The sequence below is a fragment of the Centroberyx gerrardi genome, chromosome 6, assembly GCF_048128805.1.
Source record: "Centroberyx gerrardi isolate f3 chromosome 6, fCenGer3.hap1.cur.20231027, whole genome shotgun sequence".
Classification (NCBI taxonomy): Eukaryota; Metazoa; Chordata; class Actinopteri; order Beryciformes; family Berycidae; genus Centroberyx; species Centroberyx gerrardi.
Genome location: NC_136002.1, coordinates 23,755,680 through 23,774,142, shown reverse-complemented (window position 1 = coordinate 23,774,142; position 18,463 = coordinate 23,755,680). Strand labels below are relative to the sequence as shown.

The following is an 18,463-nucleotide window of genomic DNA, read 5'->3' as shown; positions in this document are numbered from 1 at the left end:
GATGATGATGATGATAAAATATTCATATGAAAACACTTAAAGAAAATCTTTATTATTAAAAAAAAGAATGATACCTTTTTAGTTTTTGACTCTCATTTACCCATCTGCACTGATAATTTGAGGCGAGTCATTAGTTTATGTACCAAAAGTAATAGAACCAAAACGTACCTATGAAGCAAACACTGTAGATAAAGAATATCTTTGACTTAAGATGCAGCTATGATATTATAAAAAGAGGTAAAAACAGTCATACTCCTAAATATTATAAATCATCAAAACAGTGGGATAGAAAAGGTCCAGCATACTGTGAGAAAAAAGGATCATTATAAAAACATTATCATTGCAGCAAAGTTGAAGATTTAATTGGTGGGCTAAGTAAGCATCATCCGCACATTCGTCCACTGGAAACACCCACAATCGTCCTTAGGCCTTTCGGCAGTACCAGAACAGTCATTTTGAACAGACAGACTTAATTGCTGTGTCATAACTCCAGACAAGTTAAAATGAGCAACACCACAAGTATCCACATCCCAGGGAGGAAAATTCTTTCTAGGCCAGGAAAAACTGAATTCAAACATCCAAGGCAGCAGACTCCAGCTTCCCTCCTCCCACTTTTACCACACAATCCCATGTCCTGGAGAGCGGCCATCTGCAGTCTGTCATTTTCCACTGAGAAAATCCTCATTTTAGTCCGTACCTTTGACTTTAAAATCCACGTATCCGTCCTCACTGACAACAATTCGGCTGCTTCTTCTTGGACGTAGCGGACAGATTATTTGAATTGCTGTTAATTCCTGAAACAGATGCATAGTTTGGTATCAAGCTCTGTGCCAAACGTAATGGTTTTCAGGATTACAGAGGGAGTCGGCATAGAGAGCAGGCTGTGTGGATACTCACTGACAACGTCTCCAATTTGCCTCGATCCACTTTTCTCCAACTCGGCGAGAACGTTGGCCTCAAACGCCAGTGATGCAACACGGAAGAAAAACTCTTTTACATTTTCCCCTACAATGTGGCAAAAACAGAGATAAAGAAGTTAAATATTGTGGTCATCGGTTATTACTAAGTTTCAAATCAACTTTTACAGTTGTTTTAAAGTATTTTCCTTTACCTGTCAATGACGACACAGCCCAGTACTCTGCCTTGATCTCCTCTGCTAGTTTGAGGGCATCCTGTTCAATCTGAGCGTACTGAGCAGGAGACTGTTAAAGAAGCCAGTGAGGGTCAAAGTTTAAACACGATGCAACACAAATCTAACTTGAACACAAGTCATTTAAGAAAATATATGCAGTGTAATGTATGACTATATTTCAGAGGTGGAAAGAGTACTGAAATTATTCAACTAATGATGTTACCTCAGGTAAATTTTACTCAAGTCAGAGTGAGTTCTTGGAAATTACTTACAGTACAAGAGTAGTTCTCTAAAAATAATCGAGTAGTAAGTTACTTGGGATCATTAGGAAATCGTCATTAGGATTTTGTGTATATTCCAAAATCTTCTCCCCAAAATTAAGAGATTGCCTATTTTCACATTGTCCTGTCAGATATTTTGGGGATAGCAAAGCCACAGTATAGAAGTTATCTTAGGTAAAGTCCAGAATGATCTTTTAAAAAGTAAATACTAGATCTCAATGTACTCACTACTCTGATGTCTTACATACAAACTTAGTAAGTAAGTTCAAGTAAAAGTAGATGTAAACACTAAAACAATTCAAGAAAATGTACAGACTTTCTGAAATACTCAGAACAGTAGCTTTACTCTGAAACCTCAAGTAACTAGAACTCAGTAAGCTGGGTAGTTGCCTTCCACCTCGGCTACATTACAATTTATAATGTCTTGTATTCATCATTTCACATCCTATCACAAATGCTTTGGGTCTGGCGAGGGAGGAGAAAACACATTCCTGAGGTTTGAGTTGGGACACAAAGACTTTGTGCTGCTGGCATCGATCCAAACAATCCCCATTTGACTTTGGCTCAAGTAAAGACACAGAAACGTGTGAAATTCACATGCATTTACATGTAAAACAGTTTCTGAATGTGTGAACACTTACACTTAGGTCTTTCTTTGTGCCAACAAGAAAAAGCTGAACAGCAGTGGGATCATTCTCTTTCATGGCGTCTTCCAGCCACTGCCTGTGAACAAAGACAATTTTAAGTCTTCTGGATCATAAAATTGTGTAAAAGTGCAATCAATTTTCTCATAAAGACATAAGCTTACCTTGCATGGCCCAAGGAGGCCACATCATTTACATCAAACACAATAATCACAGCTGGAAGAAAAGAAGAACAGTGACCAATTTGATGATACAAACATATTACATCAATGATCATGCCTTAAGAAGTTATAGTAGCATCTTTTTGGTTGAATACAGCTGCAATATGAATTGCAGTAATGTATACAACGCTTTTTCTACATAATTTATTTTCCAGCACTTAGAAAATGTTGACTGTTAAAACATTTATGGATGTAGGGAGGGGTGGTGGGATATATTCAATATGTTTTTGATTTATTGTGCTGCTCTACAACACAAATTGCCTCTTATAAAGTGCATTATATACCCTGGGCTCCTCTGTAGTATGTAGAGGCGATGCACTTGAACCTCTCTTGCCCTGCAGTGTCCCACCTGCAAAGCAGAGAGACTCTGGTGAGCTGCAGCATGGCAGACACAGTTTACAGATTTGGAAGTATAATAATGAACACATCAGACTTACAGCTGCAGGCTGAAAGGCACTCCCAGCACCTCGAACCGCTCCATCTCAAAGTCAACGCCAATCGTTGCCTTGTAGTTCTTATCGAAAGCATCCTTGCAAAATCTAAAAACGGAGTGTGCCATTAGAACATCCAGCCAATCAACCAATATCCAACCAATATGTAATAAATAAGAGTTCAATGACTACAATGTGTGCAGAATTATGTTTATTTCTGAGCCACAAATCTTTCTAGCAATGACATTGGCTTGCTAGAATGTAAACAACAATTTAAAAAAGTCATTAGAAAGTGTAAATAATATAATTTGGATGGAGAGCTTGTGAAATTGTGATGGGAAAGTGGTATCATTCGTGATTACTACAATGGAATAAAATGCAGCTAATATCACGATTCATTTTTCTGCCCCACGATACGTATTGTCACATTTTTGTATTGCAATATATTGAATTTTGATATATTGTCCCATCCCTAGGGTACAATATTTACCACAATAGCTAGGACTGTGTCATTGGTCTAATTCACAAATCACCAGTTATATATTTCCTAGAGCTGCTTTCTGACTCACATTACCATCAAACATTAGGTGACTGTTTGACTTCTGCTTACCTATTAATCAGGCAGGTTTTCCCCACAGCCAAGTCACCAACAACAATGACTTTGGATATTTTAAACCTGCTTCAAAGAAAAAAGCAACAGAGGGTAAAAAATGCCACAAAACACCCACACAACATCCACTGATGGCATTACTGTAGAGGTAAAGTGTGGCTTTAGGCTGCCACACTCTAATTTTAGGAAATATCTGTGGCTTCTGTTCTCACCCCACTGTGCCGGTGCGCTGCTGTTGGCAAGCAGTCTTCACTTTGTTGTTGAACTCATCCTTGGTGTGAAGAGCAGCCTCTTTACTGAAACACTAGAAGAAGAGCAGGACGACGTGAGTGAGGCTGTGCAGCGCTTTACGGCGTTGGTTTACCGCATGCCTCTATAGTGAAGAGCTATTAATGTCTTACCTGAGGGAGCTGGGCGATGATGCGGTCCCTTCGAACAGGAGGGAAAACACTCATGGCTGGAACACGGACTGACATGAGGCTGCTGGGTGAATGTTTATCAGAGGGAGAGAGAGGGGGAGGGGGGGGGGGGAGGTATCAACGATGTGCCATTAGTAGTCCATAATATACAGACTACAGTGTCAGGCCCAATTACACCTACTGATTGGGCCTACTGATTGCTTTTTCCTGTTGCTACTGAGAATTAAACTTATAAGATGAAATTTATAATGAATCTATATCCAACATAGCATGCTGAAAGACAGAGAGAGAGAGGGAGAGAGCGAGAGAGAGAGAGAGAGAGAGAGAGAGAGAGAATTCATTCTAAAACACATTTATTGCCACATTCCAGCAACAAGACAACCTATACCCAGGTGAAGAAACACTGTCCCAATCATAATATCTAAACAAAACAAACAAAAACCAGATTAATACAATACACGTAAAATTGTAGTTGCAGCCACCGCTTCTCATCAGCAGCAAACATTACCCCATTGAAACAAACTGCGGCACATTTTGCACAAGTTTTACATATGAAATACATATGCCACCAGCCCCAACATGATACTACCTGCCTCCCGTCCCAAGCTTCCTATTTATTCTGCTTTTCCAAGTAACCAGCTTACCCAAAAATGAAAATCAGCAGGCGCACACCTTCCTCCTGTCTGTCACTGTGTACCTATAGGGCCTCCTATCTATGTACAAATCCCTAGAGAGAGAGAGACAGGCGAAGGGAGAAACAAGTCAAACACTATTGTAAGAATCCATCTATTATCTTGTGTGTAGCAGCCAGCACATGGCCACATGCAGAGCCAGACAAGACAACACTGTAACCAGTTGGCCTGAGATGATCCAATCTGTTGTAATCCTATTGTTCAACAAAGCTCTGAAGAAAGAAGTCTAATTACTAGATAGAGGTTTGGTCCGGCGGCGATATAAAACTGGAATAACTGAACAGAGATTTACAAGAGCGCAAATCACGCGAGTTTTCATGTGGATTCTAGGTAAAGCGTTTGTTAAAGTTACACGATAAGACTACAAGAAGTTAAAAAAGATAAACCCAAACTTTAAAAAAGGGTGTTGCGCTACATTAACAGACTACGAGTCATGTAAGAGTCTATGTAAAGATGATACCTTGGCACGGGACAGGATAGTCAACTCAGCTGCTCTCCTCTATGTTTCGGCTTTTTCCTCCCACAGATGCGTCTTTTTGCAGTGCAAACCCATTCAAGTTGATAAAGTATGAACTTTACAGGCGGCTGAGCTGAAACCTGAAACCCGATCCGCGGAAGTTGAGGGGAAATAACGTCGACCGGACCGCTGACTCAGTTCCCAGATTTTTCCTTGCAGATTTTCTCTCCTTGTTCCCCTGGTGGAGAAAATGAGGAAGCATCTGAGACTGATTGGTAAATGATGGAAAAGTTCACTGACAAAAAATTCTTTATATAGCTTTGTATACTGGTTGAATGTGATAAGTATGGCAGCCATAGCCTACTCAAAAAATAAAACATTTCACACGTAGCCTATTTCAGAATATGTTTAGAGATGTGGTTCAAAATCTACAAAAAAGTGATTCAAAAATGTAATTTCGAAATATAGTTTGAACATTTTGAAATACATAATATATTTTCTTCCTGCAAATGTAGCTATCCAAACTGTGTTTTGGACACTCAAAATATATTTCTGGTGGATGTCATGTAAATGTAGCCTACCAATACTTTTTTTTTGGGGGGGGGAAGCTGCTGACTTTGATTCAGGAACTCCATCTTGTCGAAGACTGCTTTATCATTGTAACTACAGGGAACAAGTTTGTTTTGTCCCCTCTAATTACGTTATTGTAGATAGATATATTTTATTAATGTGTCGCACCACATGGTGCCATCAGAGTCATACATTCAAATAAACAGCTTCTCCATTCTCAGTTTCCATGCTTTCCCAATACCTGTAATTATTTTTTAGTATGCAGTAATTACAAAAATATACACCATAACTACCTTATAAATCTCTTATAATTACAAAATTGGTCCCCCTTAATTTTTCTTGTTTTGTTACCCTATAACTAGGCTACAGCATTGTTATTTTACTAATTACAAACTAGTTACACCGTAATTAGCGGGCTGTGTTTTTGTTTGTTTGTTTGTTTGTTTGTTTTTTACAGAAAACAAGTGGTAGGGGAGGGTAAGTTGTCACGTGGGTAAGTTGTCTCAGTGGCTTTATTTTTGAAACTAAATATTTTAGAGCCAAAAGTCCAATTACAAAAATATTTACTTTCTTAAAAAGAGGTTACCTCTGTTGAATACAACAGTCTAAGTCAAAACACTCAACTCAAACACTCAATCAAGCAATTTGTATACCTGAAAGTAAATAATGAAAATCTTAGTGTTTTTCTAGTCATTTTTTTCTCATAAAGGAATCAAAATAATTATACATTCTGACACATAAAAGCAAGGGTCAGCTATAACCTGACTAATGTTTTAGTGAAGCTCTGTGCTGAAGGGACCTTTATCAGGAAAGCCTGGGTAGGGCATGTTGTCACATTGATTTCAGGGCATGTCGTCATAACTATCCAAATCCTTTTTATGATTAGAAATATCTTTACATTCATTTTTTTCTGAATAAATATGATTTTGGTACTTGCACCCGCAAACCTTTGTCTTGTGTCGCAAGTGATCTCACTGCTGGACCAGCCTCACATACAGCCACAGAGGCAGATTACTATTATTAGTTTTCTTTAAGTGGCTAAGAACCATTTTACATAATAAAACATAAAATTAAATGTGTATATATTACATGTACATTAATATATCATACCGTTGTATCAGAATTTATGTTTGAGCATCCCAGCATGGGTGAGGGAGAGAGGGGTTATTTTACCTGGTGTGTGGTGGTGGGTGTTGATTTCTGAGATGACGCATGTTGTTTTTAATACAAGAGTATCTTTTTCATGTTATTATTGTATATATACTTCAGAGGAAATGGAATTGTGTGCACAAACACAGCATACTTGTCTATATGACAACATGCCCCGTCATGTGTGACAACATGACATGGGGTAAGTTGTCACAAGTTGTCAAGTGGTATTTCATCAGTAGGCTAATAACTTTTTCTTCCGTTATGTAATGTTAATGGCCATTACACTTTCACTGCTTAAGGCTACAGGTTACCATAACTGCAGGAATAAAGGTGTGTTTTGAAGAAATGCGCAAAGACACTATAACAGTAGTGTGCAAATAAATGTATTAAAATAAAATGATTCAGTTGTTCAATTGTGTAAATGGATAGGAAGATGACAGGAGTTCAGAAGTGGACTGCAGGTGAGAGGGCAGTCAAGCAGGGCTTTGGCTCATCTGCTTCTGTTTGGCAGGTCTGTTGGACTGGCGTCTCTGCTGTTGCAGCCATGTTGTCTGCAGATTTCTTGTTCTTCCTCCGGAATATGCGGGATAGCCAAGAAAAGAAGCCACGCTTCTTCTTCTTTGGTTTTGTCAACAGGCTGTCTTTGGCACTGGAACTCTGAGGTCCTGTAGGTTTGACCAGTTGGACGAGTGGAAGTGTCTTTTCCAGGGTCAGACTGGACAGATCCTTGGTGTCCATTACAGTTTCAACCCCAAGGCTTGGTGGAGCTTTGACCTCAACCTGGATGGCTGGAGCCTGGGACTCCTGAAGCAGGTTGGTTGATCCTTCCTTCAGCAGGTGAATCAGGGAGTATTCAGCAAGAGAGACAGGGAGAGCCTCCTCTGAGGTGGAGTTATTGTCAGGTCCAGCAGAGAGGACAGTGACTTTTGTTCCCTCACAACATTCAGGTTGATGCAGGATGGTGACAGAGCTTTCAGCAGCGGCCTCAATCTGTGCACAAGAGTTGACCGTTTCCCTCTTGATGATAAAAGGACATTGTTCTTCCTCCTTCTCCAAGTCCTGGAGGAACAGCAGCAGTTTAGAATCAGCTTTGACGACTGGCTCCCATTCATCAAGATGATCTTGAGTAGGGGCATGGTGTGCAGCACAGGCAGCCATAAATGTAGAACTCACTGTTGAGGAAGCATTCATGTGCTTTTCACCAAGTTCCTCCTCCTCCAGGAGGACTGAGAGGAACTGCGTCAGGTGAGAATCAGTGCTGACTAGTGGTTCCCATTTGTCAAGCTGGTCCAGAGTCGGCCTATATTGTGGGGAGCAGTCAACTGCAAATCTAGAGAGATGTGATGAAGCGTAGAGGAGCTCCTCACCAAATCCCTCCTTCTCCAAGTCAAAGTGGGATTTGACCAGTGGCTCCCACTCATCCAGGCAGCCCAGAGTGGATCCACAGGGTGAGCAGCAGTCAGCCACAAATCCAGATGTGTCACATGAGGGAGCATAGAGGTATCTCTTTCCAACTTTCTCCAGGTGGTAGTCATCATCAAAACCAATGGGGGAGTGCTGAAGCAGCCTCAATCTCTCAATGATTTTGAAGTCATCAGTCATTGGAGTCTCAACAAGGCGGAGCAGGTTGGACTGAGCCTCAACATGCTGAGCTGGGTGGATGGATGCTCCAGCATTACCTAACACTGTGTCTTCGGTCATGAGAGGAGACTCTTTCTCTGTGGGAGGAAGGTCTCCTTTGTCCATATCCAAGAGAAGTTTGTATGCTGATGAAGCTGTAACTATTGGTTCCCATATATTGAGGCTCTCAAATCCAGAAGCAGGTTTGGAGCCGAGACCAACAGCAGACTGACGTGAAAGATCACAGTCGACCTCAGCAGTCAGTCCAGAGAAACTAGAGGCTTCAGCATAAAGGTACTGCTCCTTGTTCAGGACTTTTGCAAACATGCAGTTAATGTTTTCATGGCGATCGTCATTAAGGGCATTGAGTTGAGCGACCATTTGCATGGATGCTGAAAGAAATGCAATGGCAACATCTTAATAATCAAATAATCATAAGGCCAACATGCTTCATCATAGCTTAATTTTATGCCTTTCATTATAGTTTTGTTTCAACAACAAATCTAACTGTGAATTTAGAATGTAAATCAAACTAAGGAAGAACTGGACACAAATGTAAATCCTTCAACACAAACATCTAGTCTATCCTGACTGTCTGTCTCTTGTTTGTCTGTTCAGTAAAATCCTCTGTACTAATCTTTTCCTGTTAAATAATACAATTATAAATACATGTGGCTTACCAAGATGGAAATCACTCTCCATGGTTTCCTTTCTAAAAGGCAGATATTGTTGATGTTTCTCCAAATGAATGCAACGTGAGTTTTCTCTCTCAATTTGCAGGTGAACACCGATCAGAGATGAAACTGTGAGTCTGCATGTGTGTTCAGGTCAATCGCTCCTTTATGACTCTGACATTCTAAATTCTATGAACTCTGCTGCATTCTGTCCAGCTGCATTATGATTCATCAGATGAAGATCAGGCCTCAGTAAACTTTGATGACAGAGATGTCCCACTTCATACATGGTTTATAAACTACACATGAATAAAAACACATAAATGAATATTTGGAATTTGTGTTAAGATACTGTATTTTTAATGCGGAAAACATCCATTTAATTGCTAATTCCTATTGCACTTTCACTGTTTTAAGCCACAAGTTAGCTCACTCTAATCTTACTACTACCTACTACTATTACTACTATATATTACTATTACCTATTACTACTACCTACTGTCATATCTTAGGAAAATAAAAAAAAGTTATTCATCATCAATTCAGCTTTTCAGACCTGTGCATCAACCCATGTAGTTAATATAAACATGAGTAGCACTTTACAATGGCCTTTTTCCAGTGCATAAACCTTTAAGCACCGATAACATTTGTTTAGTCCCCCGTTACTGTACCTGTAATTATGTGTATTATATTATATGTATATGTAAGTATGCAGTAATTACAAAAACAGTTACACCATAACTACCTTATAAATCTCTCATAATTACAAAATTGTTACCCCTTAATTGCCGGACTTTGTTTTCTTACCCTGTAACTACAGCATTGTTATTTTATTAGCACCCCATAATTACATAGTTACACCATAATTAGCGGGTTGTTCTTTATTTTTCCTTCTTTCTTTTTACTTCTACTTTGATTGTTTTTATTACAGGACACTGTCAGGAGGCCCGTTTGTTATGTTCTTCTATTTAATTTCTATTAAATGTGTGGACTAGAGAGGGCGCCATAAGACTCTTAATTTGCCTGAACTATGCTTGCTATGAAACCCAAAGGTGCAACCACAATCTGTGTGTGTGTGTGTGTGTGTGAGTGAGAGAGAGACAGAGAGAGAGAGAGAGAGAGAGAGAGAGAGAGAGAGAGAGACTGAGAGAGAACAGAATGAAAAAGAACAGGTTTTGAATTGACAATTGGCTGATCTTACAGATATTGTAGGCTTTGGATTAACTCTCCTCTTGCTCATCAACTACTCTTGTTCCTGTTACCCTTGAGCAAGGCACTTCAACTCAAACTTCAACACTGGAGCTGCTCAGCTGGTGAAAGTAAAAGACTGTAGTTTCACTGGGAAATCCCAGGTGTGAATGTGAGTAACTGTATTAATGTAAAACAGAGCAAAAAAAAAGCAGCATAAACACTCAGCAAACCTTCCCTGGATAAATATATATTTTATAATATAAGTAAAATACTATACTATATAATACTTAACCAAAATAAATCACAGTACATTTACAGCCTATACATTGTAAAAAAAAAAAAATCTTCAAATTCACACATAAACAGCACATTGATTTTTAATATTTCTTTATTCATGGTGTGTCACTCAACAATCCAAAATACAAGGCTCCTGAAAAACAAAACAAAACTGAACTTCAAACTGCAACTTCAAACTTCAATACAAGATATCTCAAACATTATTGTGTTCATGATCAAACAAATTTCAATTTCTCTCTCAAAAAGAAAAAAAAAGTTTGCCCACATCTTACAAGGCCATACATATATCACTGATCTAGTACGTTCTTATTTCGAAAGGCACTGTGGTAAAGGCACTAGCACAGGTCACCAGACACATTTACACTCTGTCCATGTCTGTTTAGATTTTCCTGGCCTTTGTTGAAATAAAAATAATATAATAGCTTAAATGAAATGTACTGACTGTTATTTTTTAAATGACACTGTCAGTACCTATGATTTATGGAGCGATTAGGTGAAGGTTGGAATGTATGGTCAGCTTTGCACTTGTATTGTCATTTGAAATGTATCAGAAAGGAATGCACAATTCAATTATTTCCAAAATGCTATGTATCCAAAGGAAAAAAAAAACATATATTCACCTGGAGTTCATCATTTAATATCTTGAAAATATAGGGGATCCATTCTGTAGAAATGAACCAAACAAATAAGGTACCATACTGTCTTTTAAAAAGCACCATCATTTCAAAAGGTGGATATCTCAGTTTGGAACAAACCTCTTCAATTAATCCATATCAAGTCTGACCGTTGCTACAATATCAAATATATTGATTGTGCTGTTGCCTGCTAGTTATGAAGGGATTCTCATACTCCACTCCCTGTCCTGACCGCCTAAACTATGAAAGAGTTAGATGCCAAGTGGAGCCACATGATCCAGCTCAGCTTCAGTTATGGTTGTGACAAATAAGAACAGATTCTAATGCAAAATGTGATATGAGAACCTCAAGTGTGAAACTGTACTGCGTTGTTGTGTGTTAGCTGAATGTTGCCCAACAGCGCGCGTCTTATGTTGCTCTCCGAGTACCAGTAAAGTCTCAGTCCAGTTTCTCTTCAGCCACAGTGGGCATCATACAGAGAGAGGACATGTCTCTGTCTCTTGCTGCGTTCACTTTAAAGTCGGAAGTCGGAAATTCACAGCTGTTAGGTGGTACTTACGACCAGGAGAGAACAATGGATTGAATTTTCCCTATAGAAAATACTGTTCCCTATGCAAAAGTTAATGTTATGTCGATGATATATGTTTTGTTAGCAAAGAATGTTAGCAACTGTAAATGCAACTTTACATTTCAAATTTTAAGTCAAAGTTTAAGTATTTATCACACAGGTTTTGATGGATTTAAGGTCATGTGATGCTGAAAATCTTAAGTGTATTTTGAGGATTCGATGGATGTGGATGTGATGTCAGATAACTGCATCTTGGGAAAACTCAGCATTGAGAAATCTTGCCTGAGTTTCCTACTTGGAAGTCCGACTTGAGGACCGTTTCATTGCATTTTTCCTTGTATGAAGTTGGAATTTCCGACTTTCCGACATCTCTGAAACGCAGCATCTGAACAAGGCTGCACCTTGTTCCATCATCAGTTGTTGTGAACCAGGGGGTTTTGATCTTTGGCAGTGTGACACAGTGCAACAAGGGAACTTGTTGGCATGAGGAATGGTGTCAGTAATGGTTTGAAAGAACAAAAGGTAAAAACTTCCATAGAATATATATACAGTGGTTCATTGTCCAGTCACAATCAATCACTGAGAAACTTTTTGGAGTTGTTATTGTGCGTCCCATTCTGGCCCACGTAGCTCTTTTTCCGGGGGAGGAAGTCAGCGCGCAGCAGGCGGTAGAAATAAATCAGGATCATAATATTCATCACCATCATGGTGGTAAGAAAATAAGCGCCGTGGTCCAGCCAGGAGTAATTGTGAAAGATGTACCAGGTGAGGTAGAACTGGGCGCTCAGGCGGAACATGATGTAGGTGAAGAGGTTGAGCAGCTTGTTGATCCGGTACATCGGAGAAGACTGAGCGCCTGCCAGCTTTAGCATCAGCCTCAGGTGCAGGGTGACACTGTTCACCTCCACAAAGAGAGCTATTACAGCGCCGGCTACATACAGCTGGGTGTAGAGGGCATACAGGAAACACCAGATCACCTGAGGAGGAGATACAGAGAGAGAGATAGAGAGAGAGATAGAGAGATATGAGTGGGTTAACAGAGCTGTCAGACAGGTGATTACGCAGGTGAACAAAGCTTTACAAATGACATATTGACGGCATTAGTCACTGTACTGTAGATCTTGCCATGCATTCTCAAAGATTTACTTCAGTAAATTCAATTATTTAGGATAAAGGATAAAGTCAAATAATGTCATTCACAGATAATGGATACTAGATAAACAATTAAACAGTATTCTACAAATATCAACAACAGCGTATAAGAGCATAGTAGCATATAAAAACAATTAAACAATTCAAGTCTGTATAACAATACAGGACATTGGGAGGGATGGGGGTGGGGCAACATTTCTAAAACAAGACAAAATTTACATATTTTTTTCTCAATATTTACATTTTGTCCTGTATTTGGTGACATTTAGAAGCAAACTTTGAGGCGAGCTTTATAGTATTTTTTTTTCCCCCAGATAAAACCTCTTTCTCTGTCTCTCTCTCCTTATCTCTTTTTCTCGCTGTCTTTTACACACACACACACACACACACACACACACACATACACACACACACATTTCATTCAAGCCCATGAAGCAGTCTACTAGCGCAGATCACCTTGACAGTAACTTTCCTCCACAGGCTTTATGTAGTTCAAGTGTTAAGTGGCTGAGCTTAACATACTCGCTGTGATAGGTTATCCGAACCAGGAATGCAACCATGATACAACTGAGATGAAAACATGGCCACAGGCAGGCTGTCATACCAGTGCGTGATGGAGCAAGAATTCCCATGATCCTTTTGCATGTCCAGTCAGGATAATGTCACCTGCATCTTGCACAAAGTATCCTGTGAGGACAGATACAAATAAATTAACATACTGGCATGTGTGCTGTAGGGTGACAGTTGATCAGCTCAGACCAGTAGTCAAATTTGATAAGCTTCTTTGGTCACAAGTTATTTGCTTAGTCCAATGCTGCTACACAAGACACTATCAAGTGACTATAACGTGTCACTAAAAAGTCTACTGAGTTTCAGGTGATACAACAGTGTGAAAAGTAGATATTCAATGTCTGGGTTAATCTTGTTTAGTCTTGTTTAATCTTGTTAATGTTAGGTTAAGGTCAGGGTTATGGTTACATTGTCTGTAGAGACGCAACAAACTAGCAAATGACACTTCCATTACAAAAAAATATGATGAGGATGTGAAAACCCACATGTGAATTCACACACACACGTTGGTTCTCATATGTGACATTTTTTTTTTAGTCACACTGACATCACATGTCACACTTTTTACTTAAGAAAACTTTTGTTCCACATGTTGACATTTTTTCCCGTTTTCACCTGCTCTTACATATGACAATATTGTTTCACTTGTGAAAACATAACATTCACATTTTCACATGGGAAATGTTGCTTGTTCACATGAAAACTACCGTGTCAAAAGAGTACATGAATCAAGGCTTTGTTGAACATCTGCTTTTTGTCACCTGATAGTTGAGTATCAACATTGGATTATCCAAATAAAGTGTTACCGCTTCTTTTGTTTATGCTACTTACTGAATCACACGACCACTGACAACTCACAGCATGTAGCTGGAGACCTTGAACTGTTGGCATCAACTTTGCTGAGGCATCAATGATGCTTCACTGAGCTCACTCTTCAAAAGCAGTGTATAAGGTTGCAATGAATCTAAACCTTTGCCCTGTCTCACTTGTAACACTTTTGACAAGAGCCATCAGCAGACAGCAGTTATGGCACTGATCTCACCGGCCAGTGAGAGTGGGGTTAAATGCCTCTCCTCATATTATTTTTAGAAGATGCCAACCAAACAGTTCACAATATAACCATGGTTAGCATACTGCGTAGGCCTCATTAAGCTGGAGGTATTCAAGTGACTAAGAGTCCTTTTGTGTCTCTGAATGGCTGGCATGCTGTGAATAGCTAGACAGATAACCAGTCACTATGTTAAACAGCATGACCTCCAGTATCTGGTGTGGTTTGCCTCAGTGGAACTAACAGTTGTTTGTGGTTGTTAGGGTAGATCTCCACAGATTTGTGTCTTCATGGTTACACACAGATGCATGCAAGGCTCAGTAACACCTGACACCTACAGCTAGCCCAGGAGCCAGACCAGACCACCGAGTCTTTAGAGGATTAGCTGTGGTGCCCATGGTGATTTGGAAGTGCCGCCCATTCCCCTATTCTGTGGATCAGGTGAGATGGGCGGGTCTGTTGTCTCTGGAAAGCAGCGACTGGAAGGTGGCAGTGTTTCTCTATAGAGATTTTCTGCTCTATTAAAGGATGGATAACAATGTCGTCATCCGCATTTCCCTATTGTGCACGAAACTCTCGGATCAAGGCTTTTTTTCCATCAGATTGCAGACTGTGCATGCACACTATCCACTCATAAGGCTTTACTTGCCTTCAACAAGCTTGGTGTCTTTAATAGCAATGTTCAACAATGGAAAAAGTCTTCTGTATGTGCCAAAACAAAACGTTGCATTTACAAATTCACATTAGCATCTTACTGTAGATATCAAAACTTATCATACTACAATGCAGTTGTTTCAGTTGTTTCCCTGGAGTGTCATTCTTTGTCACGGTGCGTTCACTGACCTGATGAGACGCAGACGAGCAGGTAGGACAGAGGGGTGTAGTAAGAGTGGATGTTGCGCAGCGTCTCCGGCCAAACCAACACACTGGAGAGGGACACATGTTATCGATAGAGGAGTCTGTATTCCCCTCACTCAGACATACATGGGCTCACTCCTGGAGAGAAAAGCCTGACTAAGCAGAGACATTAATATCAGGTATTATGGATTTTTAAACCCTTTACCAATAGATGTCTATCCTTGTAGTAGGACTAGAGCCATTAATCTTTTACTATTTTGTTTTATTAGTATTTTTGTATTTTATTCATTGCAATATTTATCTACTAAGTATATCTAGTTTATATACTATCTACTACTTGTATTACTAGCATATACTATTGCTATACTATTGATTAATTGATGTTACATGTCACTTTTTATTGTTGTCTGGTAAAAAGGACACGCCTTACTCTGTGTGTCCCCTCCCTGTATAAATATGCCATGAATGAATGAATGTTAATAAATAACCTAGTGCTTTTATGTTTTATGACATGGAAAGAAGCATACTAACTATTTCACATGTTGCCTTGTTACTACACCTTAGTGATTATGGAAGCATGGAAGCAAAACAACCTCTTTTTGAATCTAACTCTAACCCTAACCCTCACCACCAGTTTTCAATCATTGCTCATACATGTTATCACATAGTACAGCCTAAAATAGTTAAGTAAGTGCAGTAAGAATCTGAAAAGTAACACTTCAACTAAGGCTACAAAAATAATGTTTCACTGCCAGGTCAAGTTTAACTTTATTTCTCTGTCCTTAAACTTGAAAGATGAGTCAGCAGTGTTGTCTCCGCCCCGTAAAAATTGTTTCTCATGATACTTTCACAACAGTCGTCTAGCCAGCAGGTTTTTCCTGTTAATCTTTCCAGATTCTTGTTTGACTAACAGAGATTGCCGTTTGAAAGTGGGATTTAACCACAACTGATAGATTTTTTTTTTCTTTCGGCGTCTAAATAAATCACAAAACAACATTGCAAAGCACTCAACAAGTAAATTCTGAGAAGAGCTTTGTGTGGGCCATACAGTGGTATTTTCCCTCCCCACTTAAAAAATGCCATTGTCTCCCCCCATCCCTCGCCCTGCCCGAACACGCTCTTCTTCTCTTGCTGCCACAGACTGTCACTGCTCCACACGCCCCTGCACAACACATCATGTGGATCCACAGTGAATGAACAATGGTGTCCCAGTGTGGAGACTTACCAGGTCAAGGCCCACGTCCCAGTGAGCAGGGAGTGAACCAGGGAGACGGAGAGGTTCCTCCACTTCCAGGCGCGGAAGTCATCCTGCTGCACCACCTTGGGCACGGGCAGGTTTTGCAGCAGCCGGTGGGCCACCCTGAAAAGCAGAGAGCACACCAGAACTGAAGGTCCCGGGTGACTCCGCAACACAGGAAGCAGGGCCTCCATCCTCTCCTCCCCCCTCTTTTTTCTCTTCTGCGCTTGCTCTTGTTTTCTGTCCCTCTTTCCCTCCTTCTTCTTTTCCCCTGTTTGAGTTATTCTCTATCCACGTCTCTTTTTGTTGTTTTTTCCACGGCCTGCTGGCGTGCGATGTGCGATGGGAGTGTTCTCCTCCAGGCAGATCCAGGGGTGTGTGTGAAGAGAGGTATGCAGGAGAAGGTCTGTTCCCCTGCGGTTTTACAGCTCCTTCCTTCCTCTCAACTGCTCTCCAACAGATGCAGCTTTTCCTCACGTTTTCAACTTCCTGAGCCTGAATAGGAAGGCTCGTGGTTGATCCCTGTAACAGCTCATTCCAGTGTGACTGTGTTTGTCTTCCCCCTGCCCCCTTGCTTCCAGTGTGTTGCTGCTCAGCCTGCCTGACTGTGTGTGTGTGTGTGTGTGTGTGTGTGAGCAGCAGAGTGAAGGGGGAGTGGTGGAGAGGGAGCGGTGTGGGTGGTGGCCTGCCTTAAGAAATCCACCAAAAAACAAGGAGGGGCAACGACGGTCTCATCTTACTCAAGAAAACAAATCACAAACAGCTGCTAAAATCTGAGGGTCAGAGTACCTATATCGAATAAGATAGTGTTCATTTCTTGAGTGAAGCCCTATTGTTATGCGTGAGAAAAAAAAGAGAAGTTCATGATGAATAGTATGTAGCTGCTGTGTTCAAAACATTCAGAATTTTGCAAAGTTGCATTTCTTTGTGAACAAAATGCTGGTGGTGACAGCAGCAAGTCCTGCTAAATAGAGATCAAAACTAATGTTAAACAGAAACTCTGCCACCGACGCCCTCTTCCTTGGAGAGAAGAAACTACCAATCCATAACTCTTTCCATAAACACAGCGCAGCTCTCATTCCCCACAGCTGGCCCCTCCAGCCCAGGGGGGAAGGGGGAAAGGGAAGTGAGGAGGGAGAGAAATCATCTTGGCAACAGCTAAGACCCTGCACACATGCACACATTACCACCTGCATGGCCTTCATTGCTAACTGTTGCCAAGCACAGTTGTGTGTGTATGCGTGTGTGTGTGTGTGTGTGTGTGTGTGTGAAATGTAAACACACACACAAACTGACTGCAGATCAAAAGATGTGGGTGTTCTCATTCAAAAGGACATAGGTTCAGTTATTGTGTCGTATAAACTTGCAAATGCTTACATGACATTTTCTTACATAAACATTACGAACATTGTGATGCTGATAATGCCTTTGCTATGTTATACTTACTTGGCTTGCCTCAATGTAGTTCCACTCTACCTCAATTACTTCATTAATTTCTTTATAATTGTTTACGTTTATAATACTTCCAGTATATATATATATATATATATTTTTTTTTTTACTAAATGTAATACTGTATGATTTGGCAACATCCACCATCCAGTCACCATGTCTGACTGGGAATGCTCATCATAGTTAAAAACATATATGCTTTTATACTTTGCAGTCATGGCTTGTGGAAGTGAATCCTGGCTTAAATGTTAGACATGAATACATGAAGACATAAATCTGCCCCCTAGTGTCAGAAATACACACACAAGACACAGCTTACAATATAAAAACACACCACCAGATGACAGCAAAACCTTATGTGAAGAGCAAGCAGCTCTCATCAGATAGAGGTTTTGTTTTTCAGCTCAGTAGCTCACAGTTCATCATTAAACCACTTGGGGGCACTTAATGCAAACAGGAAGGCCCATCTCTGTGAGACAGTGATTATTGACATGTGCTGGAAAATTCCCTGTGATGGATAAAGTTGCAATGCCTTCTGTAACATGACTCCAA

General features: G+C 40.1%; 2 protein-coding genes across 4 annotated transcripts; both read right to left on the bottom strand.

Moving 5' to 3' along the window:
* Positions 1-9: 9 nt before the first annotated feature.
* Positions 10-5,028, bottom strand: LOC139923774 (ras-related protein Rab-34). Of its 3 annotated transcripts, none has more exons than XM_071914623.2 (12): positions 4,891-5,028; positions 4,383-4,465; positions 3,721-3,802; positions 3,532-3,623; positions 3,320-3,388; positions 2,716-2,817; positions 2,563-2,627; positions 2,222-2,273; positions 2,055-2,136; positions 1,112-1,202; positions 898-1,005; positions 10-794 (listed from the first exon to the last, which is right to left on the bottom strand). In XM_071914623.2, the coding sequence occupies exons 3-12, from the start codon at positions 3,793-3,795 to the stop codon at positions 727-729; spliced, it is 804 nt and encodes a 267-aa protein (XP_071770724.1). In that variant the 5' UTR covers positions 3,796-3,802; positions 4,383-4,465; positions 4,891-5,028; the 3' UTR covers positions 10-726. The 3 variants fall into 3 exon arrangements, with proteins under 3 accessions (XP_071770724.1, XP_071770726.1, XP_071770725.1); XM_071914625.2 differs by having other exon boundaries at positions 3,320-3,385; XM_071914624.2 differs by having other exon boundaries at positions 3,721-3,799.
* A 6,633-nt stretch (positions 5,029-11,661) lies between these two features.
* Positions 11,662-17,059, bottom strand: tlcd1 (TLC domain containing 1). Its single transcript, XM_071914643.2, has 4 exons — positions 16,448-17,059; positions 15,208-15,290; positions 13,351-13,433; positions 11,662-12,571 (listed from the first exon to the last, which is right to left on the bottom strand). The coding sequence occupies exons 1-4, from the start codon at positions 16,651-16,653 to the stop codon at positions 12,167-12,169; spliced, it is 777 nt and encodes a 258-aa protein (XP_071770744.1). The 5' UTR covers positions 16,654-17,059; the 3' UTR covers positions 11,662-12,166.
* Between the last annotated feature and the right edge of the window lie 1,404 nt (positions 17,060-18,463).

Bases quoted from the DNA above. Each gene is read 5' to 3' on its own strand.
- LOC139923774 (XM_071914623.2), bottom strand. From the start codon at position 3,795: ATGTCAGTCCGTGTTCCAGCCATGAGTGTTTTCCCTCCTGTTCGAAGG. The intron at 3,624-3,720 runs GTAAGACATTAA...CTCTTCTTCTAG, and splicing joins TCATCGCCCAGCTCCCTCAG to TGTTTCAGTAAAGAGGCTGC. The intron at 2,818-3,319 runs GTAAGCAGAAGT...CTCCGTTTTTAG, and splicing joins AAAACCTGCCTGATTAATAG to ATTTTGCAAGGATGCTTTCG.
- tlcd1 (XM_071914643.2), bottom strand. From the start codon at position 16,653: ATGGAGGCCCTGCTTCCTGTGTTGCGGAGTCACCCGGGACCTTCAGTT. The intron at 15,291-16,447 runs GTAAGTCTCCAC...GTCCCTCTCCAG, and splicing joins GGGACGTGGGCCTTGACCTG to TGTGTTGGTTTGGCCGGAGA. The intron at 13,434-15,207 runs GTCAGTGAACGC...CTGTCCTCACAG, and splicing joins GCTCGTCTGCGTCTCATCAG to GATACTTTGTGCAAGATGCA.